The 14379-nt window shown below is 35.5% G+C and overlaps 4 protein-coding genes across 9 annotated transcripts in view; 1 reads left to right on the top strand and 3 right to left on the bottom strand.

The window, feature by feature from the left end:
• Nucleotides 1-468: 468 nt before the first annotated feature.
• On the bottom strand, nucleotides 469-3134 carry LOC129567137 (putative zinc finger protein 840). Its single transcript, XM_055443758.1, has 3 exons — nucleotides 2875-3134; nucleotides 2433-2777; nucleotides 469-2284 (listed from the first exon to the last, which is right to left on the bottom strand). The coding sequence occupies exons 2-3, from the start codon at nucleotides 2613-2615 to the stop codon at nucleotides 866-868; spliced, it is 1602 nt and encodes a 533-aa protein (XP_055299733.1). The 5' UTR covers nucleotides 2616-2777; nucleotides 2875-3134; the 3' UTR covers nucleotides 469-865.
• Nucleotides 3135-3192: 58 nt separating this feature from the next.
• LOC129567135 (uncharacterized) lies at nucleotides 3193-5252 on the top strand. 2 transcript variants are annotated; one of them, XM_055443755.1, is made up of 6 exons: nucleotides 3193-3492; nucleotides 3654-3946; nucleotides 4190-4513; nucleotides 4613-4756; nucleotides 4848-4970; nucleotides 5048-5252. In XM_055443755.1, exons 1-6 carry the CDS (start codon nucleotides 3418-3420, stop codon nucleotides 5181-5183), a joined length of 1095 nt encoding a protein of 364 aa, XP_055299730.1. In that variant the 5' UTR covers nucleotides 3193-3417; the 3' UTR covers nucleotides 5184-5252. The 2 variants fall into 2 exon arrangements, with proteins under 2 accessions (XP_055299730.1, XP_055299731.1); XM_055443756.1 differs by having other exon boundaries at nucleotides 3196-3492; nucleotides 4616-4756; nucleotides 5048-5251.
• Nucleotides 5253-5271: 19 nt separating this feature from the next.
• Nucleotides 5272-7279, bottom strand: LOC129567136 (protein obstructor-E). Its single transcript, XM_055443757.1, has 4 exons — nucleotides 7138-7279; nucleotides 6160-6410; nucleotides 5835-5978; nucleotides 5272-5664 (listed from the first exon to the last, which is right to left on the bottom strand). The coding sequence occupies exons 1-4, from the start codon at nucleotides 7187-7189 to the stop codon at nucleotides 5350-5352; spliced, it is 762 nt and encodes a 253-aa protein (XP_055299732.1). The 5' UTR covers nucleotides 7190-7279; the 3' UTR covers nucleotides 5272-5349.
• A 1808-nt stretch (nucleotides 7280-9087) lies between these two features.
• Nucleotides 9088-14379, bottom strand: part of LOC129567134 (beta-1,4-glucuronyltransferase 1) — a 44981-nt gene continuing 39689 nt past the window's right edge. For all 5 annotated transcript variants that reach the window (XM_055443749.1, XM_055443750.1, XM_055443752.1 and 2 more), the window contains 4 exons: nucleotides 13208-13370; nucleotides 12617-13058; nucleotides 12341-12474; nucleotides 9088-12204 (listed from right to left, as the gene is read on the bottom strand). In XM_055443749.1, coding sequence (XP_055299724.1) covers nucleotides 12007-12204; nucleotides 12341-12474; nucleotides 12617-13058; nucleotides 13208-13370 — 937 coding nt within the window. In that variant the 3' untranslated portion in view covers nucleotides 9088-12006. The remainder of the gene's footprint in view (nucleotides 12205-12340; nucleotides 12475-12616; nucleotides 13059-13207; nucleotides 13371-14379) is intronic.

Genomic DNA, 14379 nt, shown 5'->3' with positions numbered 1-14379 from the left:
AATACTTGTTGTTTTTGAATCATTTTTTGAGTGCGTGAAGCCCCTAGAAAAATCCATAGGCTTTCAATTCACTCGTGCGATCGTGCAATCGTGCGATCGTGCGATTCCGTACATGAACGAATGAAAAAAAAAAATACATAAACCGTCATCATTTGCTTAAATGTGTTTACAACAATTTTATTATTCATTCATTGTCGAATCAGTGAAATAAACGACACTTCATTTGTTATTATTGCACTAATTCATGCCAACAAATTAGCAACAAAAACACAGAGTTTTTTTTATCAAATCGCTGATTGTGTGTAAATTGAGCAGTATGTGAATTGTACAAGTTTGTATTGCCCCAAAACAGCTGAGAGTGTATCGAAGGCGCGTTACCTATTTCCGACTCACGTTCCCAAGCAATGATGTTCCTCTATCCAGATAAGAAAACAACTTAATCTAATCAAATGAAAATGCGCTTGGGCATTTGTTTGTGTACTTCAAAATTTTATTCATTTTTCTTACCTAAACACTAAAAGCTGAGTTCCATTGGATTAGCAAAAAAAAACACAAACCAAATTCGATTACAATTCTAAGCTTAATACCGAAATTGTTGTACTCCTATGGTGTGTATGTGTGTGTTAATTTTTGTTAGTTTTTTTTTTGGTTTTCTTTCTACATATTTTGTTCAAAGAAGAGCGTAATTCGTTTGCAAAATTGAATGGCTTAAAAAAAATGGAGTAAGACCTATGTCAAACCTTGATCACAATGCTTCTTGAATTGTTTTATTTTGTTTTGTTCATCTTTCCATTGAATGAAATGAAACGGGTTTCATTTTGTGCACTTAATGATTGAATACTAAACTTTAAAAAAATAATCATGTTCAATTGTTTGCTGCGCTGAGATCATATTCGGCATAGAATTGTGGCCGAAAACTGTCCGGTTTGAATGATTGTTGCTGGTCGATGTGTGTCGCCGTCGCCACCGCCACCGCCGCCGTCATGGCTTGTGGTGATGATTTGTGTTCCGATGTCAAATGTGAGCCGCGTTTCAGATTCTCCACCAAAAATGCTGATTCAGGCAAGGCTGCCGTTTTGTTTCGATTTGTATGAATCTTTTCGTGTCGCAATAATTTGTATTTGTTTGGGAATCCCTTTTGACAGTACGAACATTGGAATTTCATGCCAGTGCCATGAGTTTGAGAATGTCGATCCAGATCGCGTTTGGTTTTGAAGGATTTTTTGCATTTTGTACAAGGGAATCGTGGTGAAGTTGGAGCTGCGGCGGGTGAAAATGGTTTGGTTAACTTGAGTTTTAGCTTGGGTATGGTGTTTGGTTCAGATTTCACGTTGCATTTGGAATAGATGACATTTTCCTGTTGCACTTGATAGCCTTGATTGGGGAACGCTTGGAAATTTCCATCCACTGGCATTGACTGGTATCCCAGGTTCACCGAATTGGCCCGTGAAAATGCATTCTTTGATTTGTTCGACGATTTTTGCGGGCGTGATAGATCGTTGTTGCTACCGTGTTTCTTGTCTTCATGGATTTTCATATGATTCGTGACATTTGTTTTGCGTGAAAAGGTTTTGGCGCACACTGGACACGAAAATGGTCGAATGCCCGTGTGGCTGACAGCATGCTTCCGCAAATCGGCTCGACGACCAAAGTTTTTGCTGCATTGCGTACAAAAGTACGGTCGCTCTGGATCGTGGAACTCTTTGATATGGCCAATGAAATCTGACTGGGTATCGCATCGGAATGGACAGAAGGTGCATTGATGTGGCATCACTGGATCATGACTGCTTCCTTCATGAGCATCACAATCATTTCGATGGACGAATGCTGCTTCACAATACTTGCAAAAACACACATTTCGCAATGGTTTAGCGTCCAAAAATCCCGTTGGTTTGTTCGAATGGCTCACAAAAGCACCATTGTTGTTCGGCACAGGGAACTGAGACAGCAGCGTTGCCATCAAATCTTTGTTCACTTCGGCCGGTCGAATTTCTGTGATTTCTTCGTCATTGTGTTCATCCTCAGAGGATTCGTAACACTTTAGTGGATCAATTACCACGACATTGTTTTGTTCCAAGTCACTCGATTCATGTTGCTCATGGAGAATACTGTTCAAATTCCATTCGGTTGGCGTGATGTCATTTGAACGACCGGCCAGTGATACCACAAAATCTTGCAACTTTCGTTCACACTGATGCACACCATCGCGAAACTCGAAGAACAGCTCCGTGTTGTACAGGCAACGATGACAAATGTTTGTTGGCAAACCATCATCTTTCAGTAGCTGAAATAGAAAAATAGTTCATTAGAATTGCCTTTCATGAAATTTGTTCTACGTTAGCATTAAATCCTTCAAAATAAACACAATAAGATTGTTTTGTTCCTCTTTTGTATCTTTCCATCTCAATCCAATCCATTGCCACTGTGCTCACCTTGATTTGATACAAATCATAAACTCGATCGGCTAACGGTTGCTTCGATGGATTCTGTTCGATACGGTCAAACACATTGACGAATGACTCGTCGGCATGTAAACACAATCGGCAAACATTTCGAAAGTTTTGTTCGGTTAATTGAACGTCTTCGTCCTCCGGCAAATCCATGCTCAGCGTCATTTAACTGCAATTTCAAATCGACGTCTGTTCGCAACGACTTGTCGGATGTTATTGATTTGTCACAAAATAGCTGACGCAGTTTCAGAAATACTTAAAGGCGGAATTGTTTATGTCGTCGGCTTGTTATTGTTTAAAAATCAATTTCCATTGTATTGTTCCAATCTACGGATTGAAATAAATGAATTGATAAATGGCTTCATTTCGTGGAATATTACTGTTATGATGAGATTACATTCTGCTGACAATAAACATAACTTACGTGTGAAGCAAACAACAGCTCACTAGCATCTTTTTGCAAAACACTCTTCAATTGCGGCTGAACATTTTCTAACACTGGTGATTACGCTATCAAATGATCAATTCCAATCAGTCGTAGTCTTTCCACACAATTAAATAAAAAAAATTGTGACGATTTTCCGTGCAAAAATTACAAAATGCTCAAAGTTTTTGCATCATTTGCAAACAATTGAAAGCCGTGACCATTGACGTTCTCTGAATTTATTTATTTTTTGCTATAACAATCATGAAGTTGGCGCTGAGTGACTCTGCATCGACGCTTGTTTACCTCTTTGACATTTCAACGCAGCGTTTTCACTCATTCAAATATTCCGTTTTACATCCCATTGCGTATCGATGTAGAAAAAACAAAGCAAACTCTGAAAATGAAAAATACAATTGTGCAAAATTGATTTGGAGAATTTTCGTCATTGGCAAAAAAAATATGTGAAGAAACAGACAAAGGAAATTTAAATTGTGAGAGCGGAAGAAACGAAACTGGAACAATTAGAACTATTTGACTGAAATGGATGCGACGGAGATAATCGGAGACAACAACCAAACGCAAAATCAAACAAACCAATCGAGAGATGAAAGTCCGGTACGCATTTAAATTATATTGAACGGCAATTTTTATTTTTATTTTCGATGCATCTTCACATTTTGATTTCTTGACACAAGAAAATATATTCTTAAGAAATAACGATTAAAAATTGATGTTTAAATCCTTTACAACATTTTATTTCCAACTTTTTTTCAAAGACGAGTTCATCTTTGAATGGCGATGCAACTCCGTTTGTTCCATCAGAAGGCGGTGATGTAAAGGATACACCATCGTATGGAACGTTCACATTGAAAGTTCCGTTGGACAGCAAAATTTGGAAAAGCATTTCAGCTTGCTCGCCACACAATCAACGCATATCGACCCAAAGAAAACCCTCTCCACCGCGTGCATTGCAAACGAACTCTTTCTCTGAGCCACACGCTAATCGGAATTTAATCACCGAAATTTCGAACGATGGCTACATAAGCATTCGTCGCAAAGACAATGTTTTGTAAGATTACTTTGCTTTCGAGAATTTTACCCACTTTAGTTTTGCTCCTTTTTTTTATTCCTAAACAAGAAGAATGTATGTTTACTATTGGCTTTGCTTTGCAACAAGTCTTTATTAGAAGTAAAAAGCCTTTTTGTTACTTTTTTCCAATAATAATGTTAAAAAAATGTGATCTTTTTATATCCAACATTCAATCATTCTGCCAAATTAATATTGGATTATCATTTTCGCTTTATCCACCAGCATCGATATTTCTTTGGATCGTGCTATTCGAATTGCTTGCCCCATGCAGAAGATACTTGTGTGCATTTCAGGCTCAACAACAAATGCCGTCATCTTTCATCCGAATGGTCGCATATTTCAGAATAATTCACGTGTTGATTTGGTTGCATTCGATGGATCGCACCAGAATAACCTGTTGCGATGTGCAAAAATTTGGCAAAAGGGCATTAGTTTTATGGCAAAAGATATTCCAGTGGTGTACTTAGTTGATGAGGCCGGCCTACGTAGTAGCGTCGATCATTTCGTGCACATAAAAAAAGATTGCGCGTTAGAAGTGTTCAATAAGTATGTTTCAGTTTTTAGATTATTTAAAAGGTCGTTTTTTTATGTTCTTTCGAATTTTTTTGCATTTTTTTTTCTCATTCTCCATCATTTGTCGCCCAGTAGAAACATTCGCCACAGTTCATATCCATTCGACGATGCAGTGCATATGATGCAAAAATCCGTTTACACACATGAGATAAATGGTTCCGAAACGTTTGAAATAAATCAGGTTCGAGTTACGAGCAACAATGACGGCACCATCAGGTGGATTGACTTACCTTTTTAACGCTATTGAAACTACTGGATTATTTAATAAAAGAAAATTTAATCTGTGTCTCATCTCATATTTCCATAGCATTGAGCGTCTGAACAAATCATGTGGCATTCGAATCAATCCGCGTAAAGCGGCTATTACATTGACATCGTCATACATGCATGCGACGGCATCAATGGGGAAATCACCGCATCTTTTCTTACGGTAAATAATTCCGATCAACCTAATAAACTCATTTGAATATAAATGGAAAGTGTTGGTTTTTTTTCATAATATTTTAGTCAAGGCGATCGACGCATACACTTTGATGGTGCTGTATTTTGTGTGCGCAACGGCGGATATTCCGCTGGTTTCGATGAGAAAAATCAAGTGACAATTTTCAATAAGAAAATGTCTCCGGCGTGCATTAATCTTTAAGTGCAATTTCTTTTCTTTTCAATCAACAATATGTTTTTTTTTTCTTTTTCCCCAATAAATTTAATCGTTAGATAATGAAATGAGTAAATTTCTTTTGAATTTCAGTAGTAAATTTGTTTTATTTATCGACACATTACCAACTGCCTTAATACTCGATTAATTAATATTAATTTCTGATTTTCAAAGTTTTCAAGTAAATTGGTTCTTTCTCCGCTTCTTCTTCTGGGATAGCCAAATGCTCGCAACCGGTGACATTTTGAGCGGCTTCGCAACGGTTCAATGATTCATCAAAAGCGCTACCAACTCCGCAAACGTTTAAACGTGGATGACCGTTGTTGCACGAGAAATACCGTTGGCAATCATCTGATCGGTAGAATTTGGTTTGTCCTGGACCGAAGCCTTCGACACGGGTCTCTGGTGGACATGTGTATCGCAAAAAAGCTTCTGGGTCACAGTCTTCAACAAGATCTGGCCAATCGCACTGCAAACAATGAGGAAGTGAATTAAATTTTATATTGAAATTAAACTGTATTGCATTTTTGTGGAAATTTTTAATAAAATTTGGAGTTGTTTTTCATGTGAAATTAAAAACAATTCGATATAAACATCAAGTTGAATGAAAGAACGAATGCGTGAAAAAATCATGTTTACCTGATAATTTGCTGGGTTGTAGGCCAATCCAAGTGGACAGGCCAATTTGTAACCACGTCCTTCGGCACAGTTCAAGAATTCACCGCAGTTGGCTCGGTCACCCAATTTAAAATATCCAAATTGATGTGGACATTCCTCTGTTGGCTAAAAATGCAACTCGTTTAATAATAATTCATTCGAAATAAATAACTTTGTTTACAAAATTCAAATATTATTTATCAAATGAGTCATCGCAACCGGATCTGTAGGTATCCGGATCAATGGCACTTGTGACACAAAGCTTGTGATAAAATGAAGAAGAGATAAATATGAATAAAGCACATACTTGAGCTGGTTGGATGCGAGAACGTGTGGTGCAGTTAACGTCAATTGGATATTGGCATGGGTCAGTATAGATGCCAGCCTTATCATTGAACAATAATCCGTCTGAGCACAATTTTTCTTCAGATTCTCCATCGTCGCACTCAACGTATTTATCGCATTGTTCGGCCACAGCGTATCGAGCATTCTTCTCTAAGCATTGTCCAGCCCAGTATTGTGGTTGCACTTCTTTGCGTCTCCGCTGGACACCGAAGCCTGTAAATTGAATTGATGAATATCCTATTAGTTTCGACATTTTTAAAACATTTCATGCGAACATTTTTCATTTGTTTGAAAAGCTGAGAAAAGCTTGTCCAGTATTTTAGTCAAATTTTCGTAAAAATAAATGTTCTTCTCTGACAATATTGTCATAAATAGTTCTTCTTATCAAAAAATAAATCGATTTCCGTCTTTTAAATTGAAATTTCGTTTATCTTATGCAAGAAATGATTCGAAATTCCAATCGAGGCACCTTTTTGAATCGAATTGTTCGATATGCTAATTGATGTTGTAAACACGTTTAGAGTGTGGGCCCATGAGATGAATGGCATTTATTGTTTGATTTGACATGATTTAGCATGCATGAGAGCATTTGATGACACACCACATGCATCAACACGTTCACCTTGAACATTTTTAATAATTTTACAAAATACGAAAAGAACAACATCACTTTATCCACAATTTCATCCCATTGAAATCACAATTCAAAGTCTAACTTTTAGTTTCTTGCAACAATAAATTCTACAAATTTTATAATAACCTCAATTAACGATATTATTATTTATTATTTCCATAATATAATTAATTGTTTTTGAAAGAAAAAAAAACAATGTTATTATCGAAAATAAACTCGCAAATAATTGCATAAACAAACGAAAACAATCGATTATTTCTACAAGGAAAAAAAAAATGTTAGAGTAATAATGAGAAAAATACTCACTTTGATAGCAAAAGAATGCAACAAGTAAAATAGCTGAAGAGATGAGCTTCATTGTTGTAGGTGTTTTCGTTGGAACGCGTCTGAATTGGTCGACAGCTCACTTAAAACTGACCACGATTACGTTTCGATTGATGCAAAAGGATTTGAGATGTAACACGTAAGTCGAAATGTCAAGTGGCTGGTGTGAGAATGCCTAACAAACGTGTTGTGCGAACGCTCGCAAATGTGCGACGCGACAGTACGCATTCAAATTAATAAACATACATATGCAAATCAATATTCAGCCGACGATGGATTGATAGGAAAAGTTGAATAATATTGCTTTTTCCATAAATTTATACAGAATTTTTTTTATTAGATAGCGGTATTTTGATTCAACACTTTTTCGGATTATACATTTGAATGAAGAAAAAAAAGAGAAACTTTCGATTGCGTGATCTGCTGATGGGGTTAACTAATACATTTCCAAGATTAAATTCATTTATACGAATTAGCTGTCGAGAAAGCCAAGTCTCTCCAGAGGCATTAACGCATTTTCTCGCTTATGCTACGGCTGCATTCGACCTTGACATTTCTCTGGTCACACCATTTATATTCAAATCAACAAACGTATAGCAAGCAAACACTGTTCTGTGCTATTTCACCTAATTTTGCGTCAGAAGAAGTGGAAAAAAGCGATGGGAGTGCATTTCAGGTTATTTAGAAGCCACGAAAAAAAAAGATGAAAGTGATTGTTTGTGAGTCACGCAAAATGTGTATTTCTTTTTCATTTAATTTGTATTAGTCGTCTCTTCATCATTATACTAACATGTTATGTTACGTGAACGACCAAAAACCTGCATCGATTAGATGAAACACGTTAACGAACGCCGATTCATGGAATTGTTAAACGAAATTTTTGCACGAGGCCTTTCACACAACCACATCCTATTTCTAAATGAGCACAATTTGATAGAAACAAACTTATTTTTGGCCGGATTAACAAGATTCGTTTCAAAGGTTAATGTGAACGCTTAAAAACGAAAACGAAGCCGATTTACAATAAAACAGTGAACAACAAGAAAATTTTATTAATTGAGATGGTGCACGCACAGAAGTGATTCATTTTGCTAGTTTCACATTATATTCTTGCCAGAATTTAACCTTTTGCAGTCAACAAACTCACAGTTCCTTCCTAGTTTTTTTTTTGCTCGTATAGAACCAACAGTTGAACAAAAGAAATGAAAGAAAAAATAGAATCATACAAAATGTTTCCTGTCATTGAGAGCAGAAAAGAACACAGCCAGAGTGAAGGAAGGAAGACTAATGAATGAACCAACATTTTGTTTATTTAAATAAACGAAAAAAATGCTTGAAAAATGACATTTAAATACAAAAACAAATAAATTCCTTATTTTTTCAATCATGTTTTCATTCCAAAATTGTTTTATACCAAATCAGAGCTAGTGTTGTCTTCGAACGTTCATTCGTTCGACATTATTGTAAAATGAAATTTTGTTCGTTCGTCGATTTCTTCATTTCCTACGATCGAACGAATGAACAAAACATTTTTTTAAATGATGTTCGAATGTGTTCGACGGCCAACACTAATTAGAGCACAAAATAAAGATAGAAATGTCATAAAAATTGTATTTTTTATTGTTCGTCATCATTTCATGAAATGGACACACTCATCAACATATCGATCTTTCTTATTTTCTTTCTTTCAACATAATCTTATATTTGTTCTGAATATAATTGTTGTAGTTTTTGGTTCGGTTAGCACCAACAGTTGAACAAAAAAGGAAAGAAAGAAATGAATCATACCAAATATTTCCTGTCATTGAGAGCAGGAAAGAATACAGCCAGAATGAAGGAAGGAATAATAAATGAACAAATTTTGTTCAAACGAAAAAAAGCTAGAAAAATGACCCAAAAAATAAACATCAAATCAAACGACCATTTGTTATATTTTGTGTGAAAAAGTATAGCATTTTATTTTCTCAATATGATTTTTTTTCATCTCTTCTGCTTCCTCAAATTTGTTGTTTACAATCAAATATTTTTATTTTATTTTTTCTCAATGTTTTTCTTGCATGTGCTTGTTTCATTACTAATAATACACGCAACTATATGTATACACGACAACTTAATTAACTGACGAAGAACAGCTTCTTCAAATACCCTTACTGACACACGTAATAAGTTACATCCCAGAAAAACAAAAACTGCAGGCCGTCTTCAAATAAATTCCTAAGCATCCATCGTGCACGTTCGAACTTCGAATGGGAAATTAGTTTACTTGTATCATCGAAGCGTGCATTTGATGTGATGGATTTGGGCCTAAATATTTCGATTATAACGTGTGTAGTTTTCTTGTTCTTAAATATTATAATTTAAATCTTCTATGTTCATTTAAACGTAATGCCGACAAAGAACAAAAACCTAATAAACAAAACAACATTTATGCACATTGTGACTTAAATTTGTTCAACTTAACGAGAAAAAAAGAAGAATTCTTAAATACATAAATCAAAGACTTGTAATGCATCATTCTCTCTGTGAGTTGAGTTTTTGATTTGTTGTCTTTTTTCTAGCAAATAAATCTCTATTTCTAAACCAGAAAAATAAAATATAGTCGAGGATTTTTAACGAAACATTTTAGGCATTTCATTATTATTTTTAGTTGAAATCTGTGCGTTTTAGGCAGATATTCATTTTCCTCCATGATTGGATAAATTCAATACCATTTGGCGGATATCAAAAACGGAAATCTTCCCGTTTTTTTTTATCGTTCATCAAATGAACAAAACCATTATCATTCGTACAAATTAAATAAATAAACCAATTCGATTCAATGTGTGTGTGTGTGTGTGTGTGTGTCTGTGACAGTAAATTTCGGTAAATTCAATTAAGGCACTTTTATGAAGAAAAAAGAAAACCAAATTTTATTTTCTGAGGTTTTGTTTGATAAAATAAGAAAACGATTTGTTTTTGTTTAACGATTCACTTCTTCAGTGAAGAATCTTCACCTGGTTTAGCTTAAAAAGTGCAAAAATTCGGATATATTTTGGTTGGTGTTTTCTACTCGAAATAAATAGAAAAGCATTAGAGTTGATTGGTTCAGTGAGAGGGTGATAGTCGGGATTTAATGACAAGAGAAACATTCCCCTAACTATTCGATTTGATAGAGTGTTTTTGTTTTGTGTTTGTGTGGAAATTGATATGTTTACAATGTTGATTCCACTTTAGTAAATTTTGACCTAAGTTTTGTTGTTGTTGTTGTTGTTGGTATCAGTTTAAATCTAAAGCTCAAAATATGTTGCAAATATAACACGAGCTGCTTTTTTTGCTCTAAATGTATCGAATTTTACACGAAATGAGTGTGTAAGTGTATCGATTGCTCGCAAAGTCTTTGGTGATATATATAAATATTTGAATATTACTAGTCGAACTGTAAACTATTTATTGTGTGTGTTTATCTCTGGTATGGTTAGTTTTTCGTCTAATAAATACATATAGCAAATGTGTGTTGTGTGTATTTGGAGTATCTGTTTCAATAGTTTGACCCATTACATACGGTGAATATTTGTATTTACTGTACGAAAGATCGAATTATTGTTGGTAAACAGACACACATAGAATGGGAGGTCCATGGCTCTATTGTGTCCATTAAATGAACTGTAGTTACTATTCAAGTGCGGACTCGATTCAAGGTGTAACACATGTTTTGTGCCCAGTAACAAGAGTCTCAAATTCATGTTCACAAATGTTCAAGAGCGCACCATGTTACGATGCTTCATTGAGCGAAAATTCAAGTACAAACTTTTTCATTGTAAACTTTTCCGGATGCCTAACAGCTTCAAAATACACTCAATTTAATGACTGAAATTAATTCTGGCTGCTATTTCGACAACATTTCCTCATTCCACGGGAACAACAATTCCGAATCGTGTTCAGTGTTATTCTACAACATATTTGAGCATGAGAACAGTATCGGTATAATTTAATTACTTAGTTTGGTTATAATCTGATTGAGTGTCGTCGCTTCTGGCAACTTCATGTCTTTTTTTTTAGTAAAAGATGAATTGGTTCATACCTAATGAAGTTGATAGAGTTTTTGTTCATTTAAAAAAAAAGAAGAATCATAATTTTGATACAATAAAGTGCATTTTGATGTGTGTCGGCCAAAAAATCAGGCATTGGCTAACCAAGGTAATGGTTCCATTGATCCATTTGCAAATCCGTTCAGTGTTTTTTTTCTTCTTCTTTTAGGAATTAAAAATTAAATTATATGATAAATATCACTTCGTTTTTTTTTTAGCATTTACTCTTAATTCATATCCTGTTTTTGTCCCTAGTTCAATTCAAAATTCATTCATCCATTGTTTTCTTTGTTTGTTTCATTTTGTTGAATGTTTGATAAATTGTTGTTAGGCTTATTTTTCGGTCTCATTTTGATCATGTGTGAAAACCTATAGATTCATTTTTAACTCTGAGTATTGCTGACTATACAAATTTCATAACAACATTCTCTCACATTTGAAAATTGTTCTGAATATAATATGGCATTTGATGCATGATGTGTTCAATTCCAACGGTATTGCATCGCTTTTTCGTGTGTTTGTGAACCTATTGATTTTTGTGTTCTCTCGGTCGGTAAGGGAGGCACTATCAATTTTATTACATTTTTGTTTGTTTGTGACAAAATTCAATCTATAGCTTTGACAAGCTATTCTAGGTTTTATAATAAATTACAATTGGTTTCATATGCTTTCCTCTTTTCTCCATTTGAAAAATATATATGGACTGAATATCCGATCAATTTCTGAAACGTTGATTTTCAAATTGTTTCATCAACTGTTCTGGATATCCACAGATACACATCTACTATACAGCGCATCCTTTTCGCAGTCCGTACATGACTTGTAGTTCGGGGTAAATGATTTTCTTAATCAATTGATTGGTTTTAGCTGCAAGCATGGCACGTTTCGTATCTTTCTTCAAAATTTTAATCCCCGGTTTATGCACCAAAAATGCATTGTCCAGTATGTGGAATTCGTAGTCCAGTGCACATAGAGCATAACCCTGAAAAAGAGACGAGAGAGAGAGAGAGAGAGTGAGAGATAGTCAAAAACACATCCAATCATTTAGTTAGTAGCAACCATGACAGCAACGCTCAATTTGTCGAGGTAGCAAAATGAGTTATTGCCATTGTACGAACCTGTGTCATTTTATCGCTCTTGCCCTCCCAGCTCAACCGTTCGTCATAGTGCGGATCGGCGTGTGTTCCGATATATATCGGTTCCCAATGCACAAAATAACCGGTACGTTTTCCGATGTGAAATACGCCCAAATCTGAAATGAAACACGAGAGATAGGCAAAAAAAAAGCCCAGTAAGCGATATGAGTACTTAGAAACGAGACAGCTAGTAAAAATGATTTATGCGAAAGAAATGAATGGAGACGAATAAAAAGCTATCGAAATGAAAACACAAACCATCTGTTTCATTTGCAGCCATCCACTCTTTGGATTTGGGCACACCATGGCACGATGAACAGACACGCTTGTGGAATGGTATCGCTTTGCCAGCTTTTAGTAATTCTTGTAATTCGGTTTTGTCGCGAGGAACTTGTAATGCACTATCTACTTCGAACAATGACAACGGAAACACTCTCGGATTCTTTCGTTGCAGCGGTGCATCGTTGCGTGCAATCATTTCGAGGAATTTTTTCGCTAATCCCGGCGTCGGATAGAGCTCAATGTCACTAGCTAATATGAAATGGGTTTGCGCTGCATCACGCGCTATATTCCGGCCCACATTCACCGGGTACAGTAATTTCTTTTGCGTTTTATATAACTGGCCGGCGCTTACATTGGCATATGGTGGTAGCATCGAGCAATTAAATGGTATATCTAATACTTTATCGTGTTTTGGAACCTGTTCAAAAAAAAAAAAATGAAAGAGAGTTGGAAAGGGAATGAAAAATGAATTAAATAAAACGTTTATTGATGACAAATCCAGATATCCGCCCATTCAGCGTAAACTGTGAGTGGTTTATGGTTGATAGTTGTTATTACTGTACTCACTGCTTTTGGAATGTGTTTACTGCTAAAGTAAATGTGAAATGTGGTAAATTGTCGAACGAGCATCGATTCGGGTGTACAGTCTCGCAAATATCGAATCGAATTGATGGTTGGTAGAAAATCCGTTCCGGGCGCATGTAGCGCTATACTGACTGGGGCATTCCATCTGTGTGTTTACAATGCAAATAAAACATAAGAAAAACCAAATCACTTTTATTTAATGTTCTAATCAACAATTGCTGGGGAGCCTCCCAGCACTTTGTGTTCGCAAACAAATTTTCAACGTCAATAAGATGAATCATGGATATGTTATACATTGTGGATATTTTTAACAATGTGTAGAAACGAGAAGAAAAGAATTGAATAAACTTTTGCAGACATTGTCAATTTATCAAATGAAAACTTATCAAATCCGATTACAACACGCTCTCTTTGCAAATAAATAAATCATGCACGTGATAGATGAAACGAATCAGAGTGTTCAAGTTGAGATTTTTGGCACACACACACACGAGCAGCGGAAGAGAGAGAGAGAGAGCGAGAGACAGACGAACATATTTCAATGAACACAAGAACTTACGATAAGTAGACAATTTAGTTTCTCTTGTTCGCAACAAGTTTCTTTCATTTAAATTCGTGTAGTTTTCTTTTCCTTTGGTAGATGGAATGGAAAAAAACAACTTGACCTACAGGATTACTGTTGCTGTGCAAGCAATTTGATAACATCCAAAGCACTTCATTCGCACACATTCATCGCTCGAAAAGATTTATGTTCAACGTCTTTTCTATTGAAAATTCCTTGCACTTTGCCAACACTCCAGTGGAATTGAATGGCTAAAGACGCACACTGAAGCAATTCAATCGTGAAGAGTGAAATGAGAACACTGAAAATCAAGTTATTTGAATCGATTTACTGGTAAAAGGTGGGGATTAATTAAATTTGATTTCCTTGTTCTGAAAACCAACACCGAGACACCGTGTATATGGTGTAAAAGGTGAAAATGAGTTCCAGTTAAGCGCAAGCATTCGTTCCGCTTGAGAAAGTCAAAAAGGCATACATCAAAAGTGTGAGCAACTGATTCATCTAACAGTAGATTCCACCCCATAGAACAAAATGCAATTACGTAAAGTGAGCAAATTGTAAAGGTTGAAGCACTACATCGACTGGAGTTGGT

Source organism: Sitodiplosis mosellana, unplaced genomic scaffold, assembly GCF_009176505.1.
Source record: "Sitodiplosis mosellana isolate CC-2019 unplaced genomic scaffold, AAFC_SMos_1.0 Smas_scaffold_5, whole genome shotgun sequence".
NCBI classification, from domain to species: Eukaryota; Metazoa; Arthropoda; class Insecta; order Diptera; family Cecidomyiidae; genus Sitodiplosis; species Sitodiplosis mosellana.
Note: the sequence above shows the minus strand (reverse complement) of the source record. Positions and strands in the feature narration are given on the sequence as shown.

Bases quoted from the DNA above. Each gene is read 5' to 3' on its own strand.
- LOC129567135 (XM_055443755.1), top strand. From the start codon at position 3,418: ATGGATGCGACGGAGATAATCGGAGACAACAACCAAACGCAAAATCAA. The intron at 3,493-3,653 runs GTACGCATTTAA...TTTTTTTCAAAG, and splicing joins AATCGAGAGATGAAAGTCCG to ACGAGTTCATCTTTGAATGG. The intron at 4,514-4,612 runs GTATGTTTCAGT...TTTGTCGCCCAG, and splicing joins GCGTTAGAAGTGTTCAATAA to TAGAAACATTCGCCACAGTT.
- LOC129567136 (XM_055443757.1), bottom strand. From the start codon at position 7,189: ATGAAGCTCATCTCTTCAGCTATTTTACTTGTTGCATTCTTTTGCTAT. The intron at 6,411-7,137 runs GTGAGTATTTTT...TTCAATTTACAG, and splicing joins TGCATTCTTTTGCTATCAAA to GCTTCGGTGTCCAGCGGAGA. The intron at 5,665-5,834 runs GTAAACATGATT...CATTGTTTGCAG, and splicing joins ACAACCCAGCAAATTATCAG to TGCGATTGGCCAGATCTTGT.
- LOC129567137 (XM_055443758.1), bottom strand. From the start codon at position 2,615: ATGACGCTGAGCATGGATTTGCCGGAGGACGAAGACGTTCAATTAACC. The intron at 2,285-2,432 runs GTGAGCACAGTG...TTTCTATTTCAG, and splicing joins ATGATTTGTATCAAATCAAG to CTACTGAAAGATGATGGTTT.